The sequence below is a fragment of the Chenopodium quinoa genome, unplaced genomic scaffold (genome assembly GCF_001683475.1).
Source record: "Chenopodium quinoa cultivar QQ74 unplaced genomic scaffold, ASM168347v1, whole genome shotgun sequence".
In the NCBI taxonomy this organism is placed as follows: Eukaryota; Viridiplantae; Streptophyta; class Magnoliopsida; order Caryophyllales; family Amaranthaceae; genus Chenopodium; species Chenopodium quinoa.
Window position 1 is genome coordinate 10,353,069 of NW_018745024.1, and position 16,205 is coordinate 10,369,273.

The window sequence follows — 16,205 nt, forward strand, 5'->3', positions numbered from 1 at the left end:
TAGGGTCTGTCAAAACATCTTTGTTATGCCCTTGGTCTCCATTAGTACTATTTTTATCACCTTCATCATGAATGTCTTTATTTGAGGCTTCCTTTTCTGAATCTTCTGTAACAGGAACAGAATCTTTTTCGGCAGGAGCAGATGACAACTTTGAAGCACCTGTTTCTTCTAAAACACCAGAAGAACTATCCATAGGGATCCTTCCCTCAGATTGATCAACTCCTTGACTTCCAATACCTATTAAACATATACACATTACTTAGTAAAATTAAAAATGAAACACAAAAATTTAATAAATACAAACTAATATAAAAGTATAGAAATCCTATTAAACATATAAGTAACCTCTATAAAACTTATAAGTAACCCCTATGTAACTTATAAGTAACCCCTATGATACATATAATTAACCCCTATAAAAATTTTAAGTAATCCCTATAAAACATATAAGTAACCTTTTAATTTTCAACTATTAACAAATTAAAAAAAAAACAGTAATACTCAGCAACTCAAAAAGTAATACATATGAAATTTATAAGTAACTATTATGTGATTAAGTAACCACAAATAATAAACTAAATAATAAACTATATATAACACATGAAAAATACTGATACATTGAAAATTTGTCAACAACTTAAAAGATAACCAATATATAACACAACAGTAACACTTATAATGCAATAAGTAACTCTATTATTAAATAAGTAACACCTACAATGCAATAAGTAATTCTATTACACAAGAAACATAAACCATATCAAGCAATAACCACTTAAAATTAAAAAAAGTTTAAATATATAAGTAACTCCTATGTAACAAATAAGTAACCACTATGAAACTTATAAGTAATCCCTATAAAACTTATAAGTAATTCATATGAAACATATAAGTAACTCACAAAGTAAATTTTATGTAAATTATAAGTAACTATTATATAATTTATAAGTAACCACAAAACATTAAACTATAAAACACATGAATTAGACTTTTAAACAGAAAATTTCTCAATAACTTAAAAGGTAACCAATAGGTAACACAAAAGTAACACCTAGACAACTAATAAATAACATAACAGGCGCTGAATAAATAATCTCTTTAAATTTCATATATAAGACAAGTAGAACAAAAAAAAAAGGTAAATATTCATAAGAAAAAACCAGAATAACAAATGCAATGAAAAAAATAAAAGAAATCATCATCAAGAACTTAATTCAGCAAGAAAAAGGAAAAAAGTAAAAATCAGGATCTAAAAAATAAAATAGAAGATGAAATTAAACAATAATAACACATGCAATGTTCAAAGTTCACAATTATAGTACAAATTACAGCAAAAATGACATTAAACAGCAATGAACATTATCAAACACATAATTAAACAAGTAAAAGAAGAAAAATAAAAGTTAGGGTTAGATCATGAAATTGAACAATAAAATTACTCAACGAAAAGTAAAAATTAGGGTTAATAATCAAATTGAAGTATAAAACTACTAAAACAAACAAAATCACAAAAAATTTGAAACAAATATAACAAAAACGTCGGGAAAACAAGAAAATATTAACAATATAAAAGAAACTAAAAAAAAAATACACGAACGTTCAAGACCTTCGTAAGTTGTCGATCCTTTTTTGCCACCACGATGAACAACCTTAATCTTCACCATAATGCAACAATGGAGGACAGAGAAATTGCAGAGCAAATTTAAAGAGAGAGAAAGAGACTAATAAAATGCAGAGAAAATTTGAATTGCAAATGAAATTTGATGAGAGAGAAAGAGAGTCACGAAAGAAGAAAAAAAAGAAGTTAATAGAGAAGGAGGGAAGTTCAGGCGGTTTCCAATTTGTGTTTTTGTATTTTTTTTTTTTAAAAAAACAATAACGGAATTCTAAGAAAACGGGATGAAAATAACGGGCTCCGTTATAAATAGCAAATTGGGCCGCGAGAATTGGGCTTATAGGGCTGGCCACATATAAGACATTGTGATCCCAATATTACTACAAATTCATACTCAAGATTATCTAATCTCCAATATTATGAATCACACGTACATAAGCAAAACTTTGATACAATCTGCAAAATCCACACATAAACTGAATCAATTATTTCAAAGAAATACATATAATATAAAACTAAAATTAAACATGAACATTACTAACTCTGATCCATGCAAATTAAACTAAAATCATCCTCTTCATCTTGATCTTGATCTTGATCTTGATCTTGTCGTAGTAACGGTAAAATCTTCCACAAAATTCGCCTAGGAGAAGCTTGTACAATTGCAACTTTAGTAACAATTCCATCTAATTGATAATCATTTTCCTCACAAAATTCCTTCCAACATTTTTCATCATGTGCCCTATGTCCATAATATTGCTTCCACGTTTGCTTAGCCACTTGAACAGCCGGCACCCACCCCTTCTCGTGGTAATTCCCCTTGATGTCGAAACCCTTTAAGGCCATCTCCGAGCAAAGACTTTCCCTTATATCCTTTACTTCTCCTATGTAGTCAAGAACAGAAAGAAACATGTAATTGTCATCCCCTTGATCAAACGTACTAGCCGTCTCCAAGTCAAGGGATACCGGGAGGACTAGTCCATGTACACGTGATGAGATTTCGTCGTTGAAAAAATTGGTGACTAAGGTGCATAGATTGCGGGCTAGGTCATGGTCTTGGGTGGCTACTAGGGTTTGATGTGGTGAATAGGGTGATGCATGGACGTGAATGGATTTCGGGTTCGGTCATGGTTAGGAATTTTTGGGGTGTAGGATGGTTAGGGTTGTAGTAATTATACATGTTAGAGACTAAATTTTGACGAGCTTTTAGAAGATTGGAATCTAGATCATCGTCAAAGTAGAGCTCTACTGCATATGTAACGTTTGAACTTGAACGTCGGGCGAATTGCATCAGTATTTTGTAATTAATCAATAGAATGTACTTCTAATTAATTAATTAATTAAGAAGGAGTAATATTTATGAGAGGAGAGAAATTAAGGAAGAGAGATTTTGTTAAGGTTTGAATGATGTGAACCTTGCCTTTTCTAATTGAGGGTTTATTATATAGAAATAATTAAACCGACAACAAGTTATGATAAGATTATGGTATTTAGTTTCCTAACCTACATTTAACTAGGAGAAAAGGAAAAGTTAATTTTCACTTAAGACAAGGATTGGGCTTAGCTGATATAAGCACCCGTTATAAGGGTTTGGACTTGCAATATAAAATATGAATGTATGTGTTCTCTTCCGCTTATTTTAGCTACTTATCAAGTATTATTGTCAAGACTAAATTAAGTCAAAATTGTGAATTAATTCTTATATAGTCCTTCACAAAAAGAAACGCAAATGAAACACGTATTTCGTCAATTGTCTTTAGTGAAAATGTGGTGAAAATTAAATTTTAAAATTCCCTAACCATCATTTTGTTTTCCTACAAATCCCTTCAATATGTGGTAATACTGTATTAAAGGCCTGCTTACATTTACTGAACTGAACCGAACTGATTGGAGTTGAAATGAATATTTTATGAGAAAAGGAAATTAGTAGCTCAACGAAACTGAACTGATTGGAGCTGAACTAATTGGAGCTTAACTGAACTGAAATTAAGATGAAGTGAGCATGCCCTAAATTAGGTTAGCCCTTAGGGCCAATTGACCAGATTGATAAATAAAAAAGAACTCTAGCAACAATTTGGTAAAAAAGCTTTCTCCGGCGACAGTTTGGTAAAAAAAAAAAACTAACAATATGCGACAATTTGGTAAAAACAATAAACTCCGACAACATTTAGACCAAAAAATCTATTTTTTCCCAACAAACTCTTTAAAAATCCTATTTTAATTTGTTTTTATGTTCTTAAATTTATTTTTTCCATTTAAAATTTTGAATTTACATGTCATCCCTTTTTATTTCCAACCCCTTTTTTTAAAAAAAAAATCGTTAATAAGGGGTATGAAACTTAAGTGAAAATTGATACTTAACGGTTTTTTTTTCTTCAAATTGTTATTTCCGTAAAAAAGGGTTGGTAAAATAACAAGAAAAACGAACATATTAAGCATTCACGAGTAATTTATCGGAAATTTTTGTATTTTTTGGGTTAATTGTCGCCTGATATTATTTTATTTACCAAATTGTCACTTAAGGTTAGTTTTATTTACCAAATTGTCGCCGGAATAAGTTTTTTTACCAAATTGTCGCTAAGGGTCTTTTTTATTTACCAAATTGGTCAATTGGCCTAGCCGTTAGAGCAATTTAGTTGATTATTGAATGAACAATAATCTCCTTCAATTAGGTTAACATTGTATTAATAGCATCCAAGGTTATTTTATACTCATTTGATGATTAAATGAACAATAATTTCCTTTAATCATCAAGATGAGCAAAAAAAGTACTCTTGAATGCACCGTGTATATGTAACAACCTTTGCAATTAAGTAGTTTGATAGATTATATGGTGGAAACTGGAAAGAGAGTTTCCTATTTGATTCACTTGATTTTCTATGTTGTATTATCTTTATTACTTAGTCGCAGTAATAATCTTAAGAATGCTGCTCAAATGACTTCTTAATTGCGGTCAAGTATCAGTATATAAACATACAATTGGAGCACAAAAGCAATAAATTATCTACCCTGCTTGCTCCTCAGATCAGTCATAAATATGTAATATGTCATAAAAACCAAAGTTATTTTCGTTTGTATTAATATCTATTATATTATCTTATAAGGCTGAGGATGTATTAAGACTTCCAGCCATCAGACCATTCATCTTCATCCTTGACAGGTTTAGGAATATCATTATCCCAGGATAACTCCGGACCATTCTGTTGCGCCACAGGTGCATCAAGAGACCATCCTCCAGACCAGTCATCTTCGTTCTTATCAGGTTTAGAAGAATCATTTTCCCAGGATAGCTCTGGACCATTCTGCTGCACCACAGGGGCTTCAAGAGCCCATCCATCAGACCATTCATCTTCGTTCTTGATAGGTTTAGAAAAATCATTTTCCCAATCTGCACCATTCTGCTGCACCACAGGGGCGTCAAGAGACCATCCATCCTCTGCCGGGAAGTTGTCATTATTGCTTTGACCCTGAGGAACGGAATAGCCCTCAGAGGAACTGTTGTCACGATTCTTTTGCTTTGCAGAATGAGACCATTCGTCCTGCTCTGGAATTTCATCACTGAATTCCTGTCGTTCTGGAAGGGAACAACCCTCGTAGGAATTATTGTCTACGCAACGCCACAGAAGCTTTGCCCAGTAAGGATCCTATCAAACACAAAACCATGCCTGACATTAATTACAGTAGCTTTTCAAGACAAACTGCATATATGATATTACCATCCATTACTTTTCACTTCTAGTAGTACACGCTTCTTGAAAAAATTATACTAATGTGCTTTAAGGTCAAAAAACAAATAGAATGATTTACGTTTCAGTCTATAGGAGCACATCATGATACCAAAGCACAGAGGAAGATTCGTATGTGAGACGGGCAATATCATAGAGTACAACACAATTACACAAACACAAGTGAAGTTAGTTTGGAACCATACCTTACAGATTATATGGGGGTTCCCGATAATGACAAGCAAAGATCTGGCTCGAGTGATGGCAACATTAAATCTTTTTGGATTGCTTAGAAATCCTAAATAATGGACTCTGTCAAATTCATCATGTTTAACAGTTGATCGGACAGTGGATATAATAATTACATCTCTCTCCTGTCCTTGAAACTGCTCGACACTGCCAATCTTGACATCAAGAATATCGCTACTTTCAAGAACCGTTTTAATTTTGGCTACTTGCTGCCTGTAAGGTGTAATCACTCCGATATCCTCTTCAGCGACATCCTTATCAATGAGCTTCTTGATAAGCTTAACTACCATGCTAGCCTCAGTGCGGTTGAACCACGAGGGATTATCTCCTTCCCTCTCATCATAAGCGTGGACACCAGTAAAAAGAATGGGAAATTCCTTGTTTGGAAGAAGATCTTCCCAAAGTTTAGACTTTGTGGTTTTGTAGCATGCCATTAATTCCCCATTATAAAATAATTGTGAAGGCAGATGGAGGATTTCAGGGTGGGATCGGTAATTACGCCGAAGTGTTGTCACATAACCTTCATCTCCTTCACTATAGAGCTCACATTCAAACAGCCTTTCCAAATATGATTTTCCTAATCCATGTTTCTTTGCATCTGGGGAGAAGATGACAGGGCCTAGTTGCATTGGATCTCCGGCAAGAACAACCACAGTGTCCTTCTGGCAGAGGCTGGAAATGGAAACGAGGGTCTCTGGTTCTGAGGCCTGTCCTGCCTCATCCAAAATGATGTGAGAAAAATGGCCCTGTGTAACACCTTCTGCATGAAGAAGGAAGGAACTCATATACGTTGTTATAATAACTCGATAGTGCAACAATGCCTGGAGCGGAGGACACCGGAAAATAGATTGCTCAAAATAACAAAATTGCATACATTCAGGCTTCATATCTTCAACTGGACGGCTACTTGCATTGAGCCTGAATATTTCATTTTCCCGAATTTTAATGTTCTTTTCTTTCAGAATTTTGTCCAGTATATGGTCTGCAGCGCTGTTTGAAGCTGCACAGATTAAAATGCGGGAGCCTTTACGGGATTTGTAAAGTTGGAGGATCACTTCTACTAGCGTCATTGTTTTACCAGTACCTGGTGGCCCATTAATCATATAAGGTACTCCCCCTTGACATCCTAGAACCATTTCAACAGCATTCAGTTGTTCTTCATTGAGATTACTGGATATGGGCACCATTGGGGTTGGTGTAATCTGCCTCTTCGCTAACGACTCAGATGGAAAGAGGAAGGCTTTATGTACCTTTTCTGCACCTTCAATGGCTTGATACAATCTTCTCATGTTGACACGGTTGTACATGAATCGGATGTTATAAAAATTTTGATCACTGTGACACTTGTGGAACTCATCAGCAAATTTCAGATATACATGATCAGCCTCTACACGGTGTATATAACCCTGATGACAGACTTAAAGATTAATAACGTGATAACAAGTCACAATCTAATAGATTTGATATTAGTGATTTAAATAATACCAAAACGAGTAAAGAGCCAATCAGTTTTCAATGTCAAGTTTGTAGGTAATTGTTTGGTGAATAAACCTTAAAACATATCAATGATATCCAAAGCATGCAGCATGCAATTTTTATAACCAATCTATCATTCTGAATTGAGCTTTGTTAAACTTAATTAAATCAATATGTTTTTAAAAGGTGTAGCTGAGTGTCTAACCTTAGGTACAATCAGTCAAGCATGCAATTAAATAATCATTCACAAAAGTCTCGACATCTCGTAGCATCCTTGAATGCCTAATTAGAAAAAATAAAAAGGTGGGCGCAGACAGAATTGGCTGATGTACATACATAAAACTGAAAAAGGTTTTATCAAGCAAAGCAACGCGTTAAAGATAAGCAGAATTGTTAGCAATTGGCCTCAAAGTAAGATATCCTGTGTGACTTAAGGTCTTATGTAGTAGACCAAACCATTGAGCCAGCTTTTTAAATTTATGTTGCAAACCAAGTTTAATATACTTATGTTTCAGTAGAGGAGGGGAAGGGAGCACAGAGCTGAGCTGAATTGGCCAGGCCTCGACCACTCTCCCCCTGGTTACGTACATAGACAGGACTGACAGTTGACAGTTGAACTATTAGCTGTCCACAATACAAAAGTGTTGCACACTACCATATTTGTTCTTAAATAAAGTAGTTTTCATTTTCATGAAATATTTACTTTAAACCACACCAGAGTTACTAAAATATCAAGAACTCCAAACTCATAGGGTTATTTTGCATTCGTATAGAGACATTTTAACTAATGATAAATCACTTTGTTGTGTATGCATTTACCTCATAAGCACGTTGGTCATCAGTATCTGTAAGTGTAAGTTGGGCAAAGACAGAATCTCCATGCACTAATGAAGGTCGTCTTTCAGCCAAGCCTAGGACCTCCAGAGTCAAGAACAGACGCCCCTTGCTTCTCAAAGTGACATTCTCCATGTCATAAGCTTTAATATCATGCTAAGGAAAAGTATACACATCTAAATTAGTTGAGCGGGTAAATGAAAATAGATGCATCAGTATCAATTCCAAATCAAATCAACAAGAAGATGGATTTATAATCACCTCCAGGCGCAACTCTTCCATAATAAGAAGTGTTCTAAAGAAAGGTACATAGTTCTTCCTTGATAGGCCTTCTATTATAGCATCGGGTACCTGCTTATTCTCTATAACTTCCCTTACATCTTTTGGTATCTCAAAATTTGGAAGCCTATTGCGGAAATTACGGTAGTTTGGCCTTGCAGGACGTACGCCTTCAACATATGAATCGATAACAAAATGTGTCTTTTTCGTTGCTCTTTGATATGGTTTCTTCGAAACTAAAGCTTTGGAGACACTATCTTCTGCCAAGAGAAAGACCACACGCTCAATCCTATCATTCCCAACGTCAAAGTGGACAATGCATGTGTGCATCCCGATATCTGCAGGCTTGCAAGATAACCATACTGTCAATGTCTTAAGTGGCTGCAGGATTCGGTCTTCCAAAGAGGAGGAGCCCAAAAACCCTGGTTTGGAAGGTTCCATCAACGACAGTGTAAATGAATCTTCAGGGTTTGAAGCATATATCTGGATCCCCCAAAGTTCCACGGGATCTCTAGTTGTATTTTTTATGGTAATTGAATCAGCAGCAACCTCGCCAACAGAAATTGATTGAGGCTTATGCTCAATGGATGGAAACGGCACAGAAATGACAACCGGGCCCTCTTCACTTGGATCATAACTAAAAACAGACTTATCATCCTCAAAATCCATGAATCCAATCTCCCCTTTGTCTCCAATGACAGAATATTCATCATCTGATTTCTCACCGTAGACACTCATTGCCAGATATCAGTATAATACAAAGACAAATGTAAAAAATATATCAAAGCTATTATAATGCAATGTTTACTCCACTTTCCAAGATTGTTGCGTCAAGTTTGCAGCAAACCAAACAAGAAGGGTCAAACCTATCACCAAAATAGACAGAGTACTCATTAGATTAAAAAGAAAATTAGGCTTAATAAAACAAAGAGTGTTTGTATTGGACACATGAGCTTTACAAAAAGCAACTACTATGAGACAATCAGCAAGAACCCATAGGCCATAGATACAGCCAAATAGATATTACTTAGTCGATAATGAGCCAATTGAGGTATTGTTCAATACAGAATCCAACATCCAGAATTATTTCCACACAGGCAATATAAACTTAACAATGGAAATGTTTCATGCTACATTAAGTATGAACAGCCCATTTGGTAGCCGACTAGCCAGTAATAAATGATGGTAATGGCAATGAATTTTAATTTTTTTAGTGTAAATTGGGAAGTTAATTAAAATTCTAATCTCTATTGTAATGATATTCCATCCCTAAGCATGTGGTTTCTTCATGTTTTTCCATTACCCACCATTACCACTTGGGAGGAGGTGTTAAGTGGGAATGAAATTTTGAAAGGAAAAATGAACAATTTGGGGTGAGCAAGGATCCTAGGACTACCATGGGAATGAACCTTGATGTTCCTTACAAGTTTACATACAAATTTTATTCCATTACCATCATTTATAGCCACTGACCAAACAGGCCGGAAGAGTAATCTACACACGCGTATGATTTCAAACTAACTTAGCATTAATTGACAACTCATTCTACCATTAAATGATTTAATATGAAAAATTATAACACCAAATGTTTTCACCCCTAAATAAAAAAAAAAATAAAAAAAAAAAGACTTAGCATACCGCAGACAAGACTTATTATCCACAGCAAAACAAGATTTAAAGCTCATTTGACAGGGAAACAATAACTAAAGAAAAAAATAAAAAAATTAGCAACTCATATATTACAGGAAATAAAATGATGTCCACAGGAAGACACTGATAGCAAAGGCACTTAAACAAGCACAAACCAATGCTAATGCTTGAAATATAATCTGACCATATAAATTTCACAATAATATTATTATCAAAACCTATCATTACATTCACCTGCGAAATCTGGACAGAAACTATTCCAGATCATTTACACAGCATGAAACACCTATATCAACACACACTGACACAAACAAAGAAATGAGCAAAAAGCCTCAAAAAGGAACTGCAATGTTTGCAGATGATCTTACTAATTCTCCAAGGGGATCTTGTTTATGCCAAACATTCAACAAATTCTCCATATCAATATTACAAAGTGTAAAGCTCAACAAGCAAATTTTACTCAGGAAAGGTATTAGGCCAATTTCATCTAAAACTCACCCATTTTCAATATTAGGCCCGGGAATTAGTCGTCATATTGATAGTGTATTTCAAACTAGTAACGTGATAACCAAATCTCAACGAAGGTCGTAGTCGAGAACATCAAAAGGCAGGCCGAGGACGGGCTGTTTCAAAAAGAAGCCAAAGCCACTGCCACTACCACTGCCTCAGCCAAACACCTCTAAGCCAACACCACATGAAAAAATACATCTAATTCAAACAATCCCTCAACCCATTTCCCCCAAAAATGTCACCTTTTGATACCCCAAATCAAATATATATGCAATTAAACAAACAAAACAAAACAAACCCAATTCTCACAAAATTATAACAAAACAACAAGTCCACCAAAATCAACAATCATTCCAAGAAAATCAAAACCCAGAATCACAATTCATTACCTATAACTGTAAGCGTATTAAAGCAAACCAAAACAACAGATAAATTAAGATAACAGAGAATAATATATGGTCAAAATGTGAGTGAAATTAGGGATTTTTTACAACAAAATTGATAGATTACCTTATAAAGTGGGAAATTTCCCAGTAAGCCAGAGAACTGCGGATGTTTCGGGCTGACGGCGGGCCGAAATCCGCCGGTAATGGGTGATCGGAGAAGTGAGTTAGTCTAGAGTTGCAGTTTTTTATTTTTCTGCTTTTGTTCAGTGCTTTGGTCCAGCAAAACTTATTCGATTTTTAAGTTAGTACTCCGTACTACGGTACTAGTACTACAACTTAAAAAAAGAACATTTAAAAAGTCATATACGATGTACTTTCTCCGTGTCTCAATCAAGGATGCACGGACACGCCAAAAATCTGAAGAGTCCGAGTCGATGAGACACGGGGCGACACGTGTCCGACACGCAGAAAACCGTGTCCGATTTTTTTTAACCGTTTTTGATTTTTGGACACGGGCCGTGTCTTGGGCTGACACGGGCCGTTTTGGTATGGACACGCGAAATACCTAAATTCCTATGCTTTGCCTCTCTACCTCTTTCCAAGTTTCCAGTTCTCAAACTCTCAATCCTCTCATCCTCTCAAGTCTCAACTGAACCCCTTGCTGCTCACTTGCTCAGTCGCCGACTTGTAGGTCTCACCGTACCGCCGGCTTGCTGTCTCCGTCACCGCCACTCGCCTCCTTGCCGGTTGTCAGGGTTGCTGGCCTGGCCCTTGCTGCTCGTGGCCTTCATCTCTCATTGTTGCGGGGGTTGCTGGAGTTGCTGGCCTGGCCCTTGCTATTCGCCTGCTCGTCCTCAGCCACCACCTATCACTCCACCGCCCACCTTGTCGCCCGTCGTCCGTGTCAGCCACCAGGTATGGTTCTTCTCTACTTTTTTTTTAAAAAATTCAATTAAAGTTCTGAATATGCATCCTTGGATGTCGAGAAGTGAGAGAATGTCGGTGAGAATGGAGTCTGGGAGAGAACTTAATCGGTCTTCATTTTCTGAGTCTCTGCCATTGTTGTCTTTAATAGAGCTCAATTTCAGCCTTTTTGTGCTTATTTCTTGGTGTTCTGCCATTCAACAATTGAGCTCCATTGTTATCTTTACTGGAGCTCAATTTCTGCCATTCAACAATTGCTGTGATTCTGAAGTGAATTCGAGTAATGCTAATTTGGGGAATTTTTTAGGGTTTTAATCAGTGTAAGTGTGTAAGAACTTCTGATTTTCTGAAATTCAATTGCTTCAATAATTCAATTTGTTGTTCGTCGTCAGCCAGACAACCACCGCCCACCACCGTGTTTTGACAGTTTTGTTGATTACTTGATGAGATGTTTGATTTTGTGTTATGTTTCTAGTTTTGTTTGATTACTTGAAGAGTACTATTAAGACATGTCTGGTTTGATGGTTTCTTGATATGTATCCGACTATGTCCGTACACTTTGTTCATTTACTTGTTTAATTAAAATTGTGTGTTTTGAGGCTAATTATTTAGTGTTTTATTGAATTAGTTGTCAAATTCTCGTTTTTTTTAATATATTATATGCCTTGTTATACGCCGTACCCGTGTCCCCTATTTTAGGATTGCCGTTTTCCCGTGTCCGTATCGTGTCCGTGTCCGTATCCGTTTCCGTGCATCCTAGGTCTCAATACATGTACTCGTTATAAACTACAACTACAACTACAAAAACTTCAGAGTAGCCTTTTTCATTTTAAAAAAACATTTAAACAGTCATATACTGGAGTATCCTTTTTCATTCATACAAACTACATTACTACGGGTTATTTAAATGAGTAGTAAAGAAGAGTTAAAAGGATATGAAATAAATAACATAATAAATACAATAATCTTAATTATATACGGAGTAGTTCATTTTCTAGTTCTTGACTATTATTGTAATATGTACCTCAATTAGAAAAAAAAAAAATCCTTCAAAACAAAATATGATTATATGATCATCATTGAATATATTTGTTACAAGATGTCTTATAGAATATGAAATGATTTCAACAAAAAAAAAAAAATAGAATATGAAATGAACAACATTTCCGTACATTTCCTAATATATATATATGGGGTACTTAACAATTACTCCGTATTTTATTTTTTATTTTAAACGAAAACCATTATTTGTTGATAGTTCATTTCTACTTTTAAAAAAACTTTTTTTTTTGAACGGTGAGAATAATATCTTTAAATAAAAGTCATACGACATCTACAATAATAAGGATCTGTAAACCACAGATTTAGAGAAAATATCATAACTTTTACAATCAAAATCATAACTAATTTGCATATTTGACATAGCTCATACTCCACCGCTTTAAACTTGACGCGAACAATGATTTTCGATGTCTTTGCATCTTTCCAAGTTGAGACCTCCGTAATCTGCGCTGATGTTTTGATCGATTAGTTGATGACAAATCCCACTCATAGGAATCCAAATCACCTTCCCAATTATTATAAGAACCCTAAAAATAAAATTCTCATCTATAGATGAGAATCAAAATCCCAGAAAATTGGGACAGATGGAGAGAACAAAACAAAACAAACAAACCAAAAACGTAAAACAAAGCAAAAAAATAAATCGAATTAAAGAAAAAGGGTCGGAAATAGTCTAATTAGACTATTTCCGACCTAAATGGCCAAGAGAATTAAAACCCTAGAAGAGTGAGGATAGAGGATAGAGAAGAGAGAAAAAGGGGAGGCCAATTACTTTTAAAAAAACTTGATAAATCTAATGAATATAGTTTAAACAATTACTTTGTACGGAGTATCTTCAAAATATGTGTTTATTTATATTTCGTTATTAATGTTAACTAGTCTTTTGGCCCGTGCAATGCACGGCTTGTTCTTAGAAAATTGCATTGAGAGATGATTAAGGAAATACCAATAAATAATTATGAGTGTAATATGTAAATGAAAACATAATTAAAGAAAAAAAAAATTTGGGACTTTAATTTGAAATGAGACTTAATAGAAAGAAGATGGAGGGACTAAAATCAAAGAGAGAAAATAAAAAGGTTGAATTAAAGAGGGGAGATGAAGATAAAGTGTTTAATGAAAGAGTTAAGAAAAATTGTATAATGAAAAATAAAAAATGTAAAACGACATGTGGCACATTGAGTTGAAGAAGAAGATAGAGAAGTGTAATAGAATTATGACATATGTCTTTTTTGATTTGCTTTTTTAAATACTAATAAATATAGATTGTCTATTTTTAAACTCTTAAAACATATGACCGTGTTTTTTAAAAAAAAAATAAAATAATAATACAACCGTGCGAGAATGAATATAATCACTAGATGATCTTGTAAAAAAAAAAAAAGTAGACGAGAGTAAAAAAAATGAGACAAAAATGCAAAAAATAATACCTAGCCTCCTACAGTCCTACTAGTCATTTCTATTCACAAATTAGTGAGTGAAAGATTGAAGAAGGAGAAGATTACTCAGAAATACTACTATGAATTATTTCATGAATTGCAGAGCTTGTTCTTCTGGTTATGGTGTTGCAACTTCTGCTTCTCTTGCCTTCTTCAATGGCGTCAAAGGTAATAGCCACCTTCTTCGTCTTCCTCTTTATTCTTACCTAAATTTCCGGCATTATTTCCCCAATCATACACCTGCTACTAATTTAGTTGATTTTGATGATGATCGTGAATTGTTTCTTCAATCTGTTAGAGAACAATGCAAATTAGGGTTTTCTGATGTCAAATTTCCCCTTTCCCTCTTCAATCAAATGATTTCTTTACGCCCTCTTCCTTCTATCATTGATTTCAATCAGCTTTTATCTGCAATTGTCAAATTGAAGCGCTTAAGACCACATTTCACAGTTATATCCCTCTATAGGCAGCTTGAATCGTATGGTATTCGACCCAATATGTATTCCGTAAGTATTCTTGCCAATTGCCACTGTCATTTGGGTCGGTATCGATTTCGGGTTTTCTCTCTTGGGTAAAAGAATTAAGCTTGGCTATCCTCTTGATTGTGTTTTTTTTACTACCTTGATCAATGGCTATATCCACTGTAATAAGCTACCCCAAGCTGCTCATTTGTTGAATAAAATTGTCAACCTTGGTTTACAACCCGACTTAGTTATCTATAGCACTGTTGTCAAAGTGCTTTGTAGGATTGGCGACAATGCGTCTGCTCTCAATTTTCTTAGAAAAATGCAATCTGGATGTCGCTATAAACCTCACATTGTTATATACAATACTATTATCGATAGTCTTTGTAAGGACGGGCTGTTAGAAGAGGCCCTGCACCTTTTCTCCTCTATGAAAACTGAGTGCATTAAACCCAATGTTGTCACTTATACTTCCTTGGTTCGAGGCCTCTACAATTCTGGCTGTGGTGAAGAGGTTCAGCGTTTGTTAACTGAGATGTTAGAGAGCAACATAGCACCAGATGTTAAGACCTACAGCATGCTGGTTGACATGTTTTGTAAAGATGGGTGTGTTGATCAAGCACAGTCTATACTAAAGCACATGATTGAGAGAGGTGTGGCTCCAAACATCCTTACGTATAGTGCATTACTTGATGGTTATTGTTTGCGTGGTCAGATGGAAGATGCAAATAACCTACTTGATCTCATGTCCAAAAATGGCTGTGAACCTGACCTTGTAAGTTTCAGCACTATGATTAATGGATATTGCAAGGCTAAAAACATTGACAAGGCCTTAAACATTTTCCAAGAGATGTTTCGGAAAGGGATAACCCCTGATGTTGTTACCTATACCACTCTTATTGATGGACTGTGCAAAGCCAATAGACTCCAACTTGTCCATAAGCTGTTCAAAGAAATGCGAGCACATGGAATTGCTCCAAATGTCATCACCTATGCTTCCTTGCTTGACTGCCTTTGCAAAACTGCACAGCTTGATGAGGCTGTGATATTGCTTGAAGAAATGGAGGATAATGGTGTTAAGCCAAATGTTTCCATCTACAATATCCTGATGAACAGCTTGTGTGAGGCTGGACAACTTGAAGATGCGGCAAAATTCTTCTCTGATCTCGTTTCAAAGGGTCTGCAACCTGATATTAGAACATACAATATAATGATCAAAGGCTTCTGCAAGAAAGGGCTCATGAGTGAAGTTGCTCAAGTGTTGAGGATAATGGATGAAGATGGTTGTCCCCCTGATGATCGAACCTACAATATTATCATCAGAGGATATATTCTCAATAATGACTTGTCAAATGCGTTTTACTATTGTGATATTATGACTGCCAAGAAATTTGAAGCTGATGCAGATACTTTTTCATTATTTGTCGACCTCTTGTCTTCTGGTAACTTAAGTGATTCGTCAAAGGACTTGCTTCGGAAGTTTATCAGTTGAATTGTTGTTCATGATTGCAGGCTTGCAAAGATTCTTACTTGTAATATGTTCTATGGTTCATTGATGGTTTTTGGTGTTTCTTTCCCACTTGTTATCGAAA

At 35.1% G+C, this 16,205-nt stretch overlaps 1 protein-coding gene and 1 pseudogene across 1 annotated transcript; one reads left to right on the forward strand and one right to left on the reverse strand.

Annotated features, from left to right (window-relative positions):
• Positions 1-4,512: 4,512 nt before the first annotated feature.
• On the reverse strand, positions 4,513-11,034 carry LOC110708603 (probable RNA helicase SDE3). The gene is made up of 5 exons (XM_021886777.1): positions 10,849-11,034; positions 8,161-9,044; positions 7,885-8,055; positions 5,547-6,995; positions 4,513-5,259 (listed from the first exon to the last, which is right to left on the reverse strand). The coding sequence occupies exons 2-5, from the start codon at positions 8,914-8,916 to the stop codon at positions 4,732-4,734; spliced, it is 2,904 nt and encodes a 967-aa protein (XP_021742469.1). The 5' UTR covers positions 8,917-9,044; positions 10,849-11,034; the 3' UTR covers positions 4,513-4,731.
• A 2,450-nt stretch (positions 11,035-13,484) lies between these two features.
• On the forward strand, positions 13,485-16,190 carry LOC110708604 (annotated as a pseudogene).
• Positions 16,191-16,205: the final 15 nt, after the last annotated feature.

Excerpts from the sequence above, each read along its gene's own strand:
- LOC110708603 (XM_021886777.1), bottom strand. The coding sequence starts at position 8,916 with ATGAGTGTCTACGGTGAGAAATCAGATGATGAATATTCTGTCATTGGA. Across the intron at positions 6,996-7,884 it reads ATGACCAACGTGCTTATGAG|GGTTATATACACCGTGTAGA; the intron begins GTAAATGCATAC and ends GTCTGTCATCAG. Across the intron at positions 5,260-5,546 it reads ACCCCCATATAATCTGTAAG|GATCCTTACTGGGCAAAGCT; the intron begins GTATGGTTCCAA and ends TGTGTTTGATAG.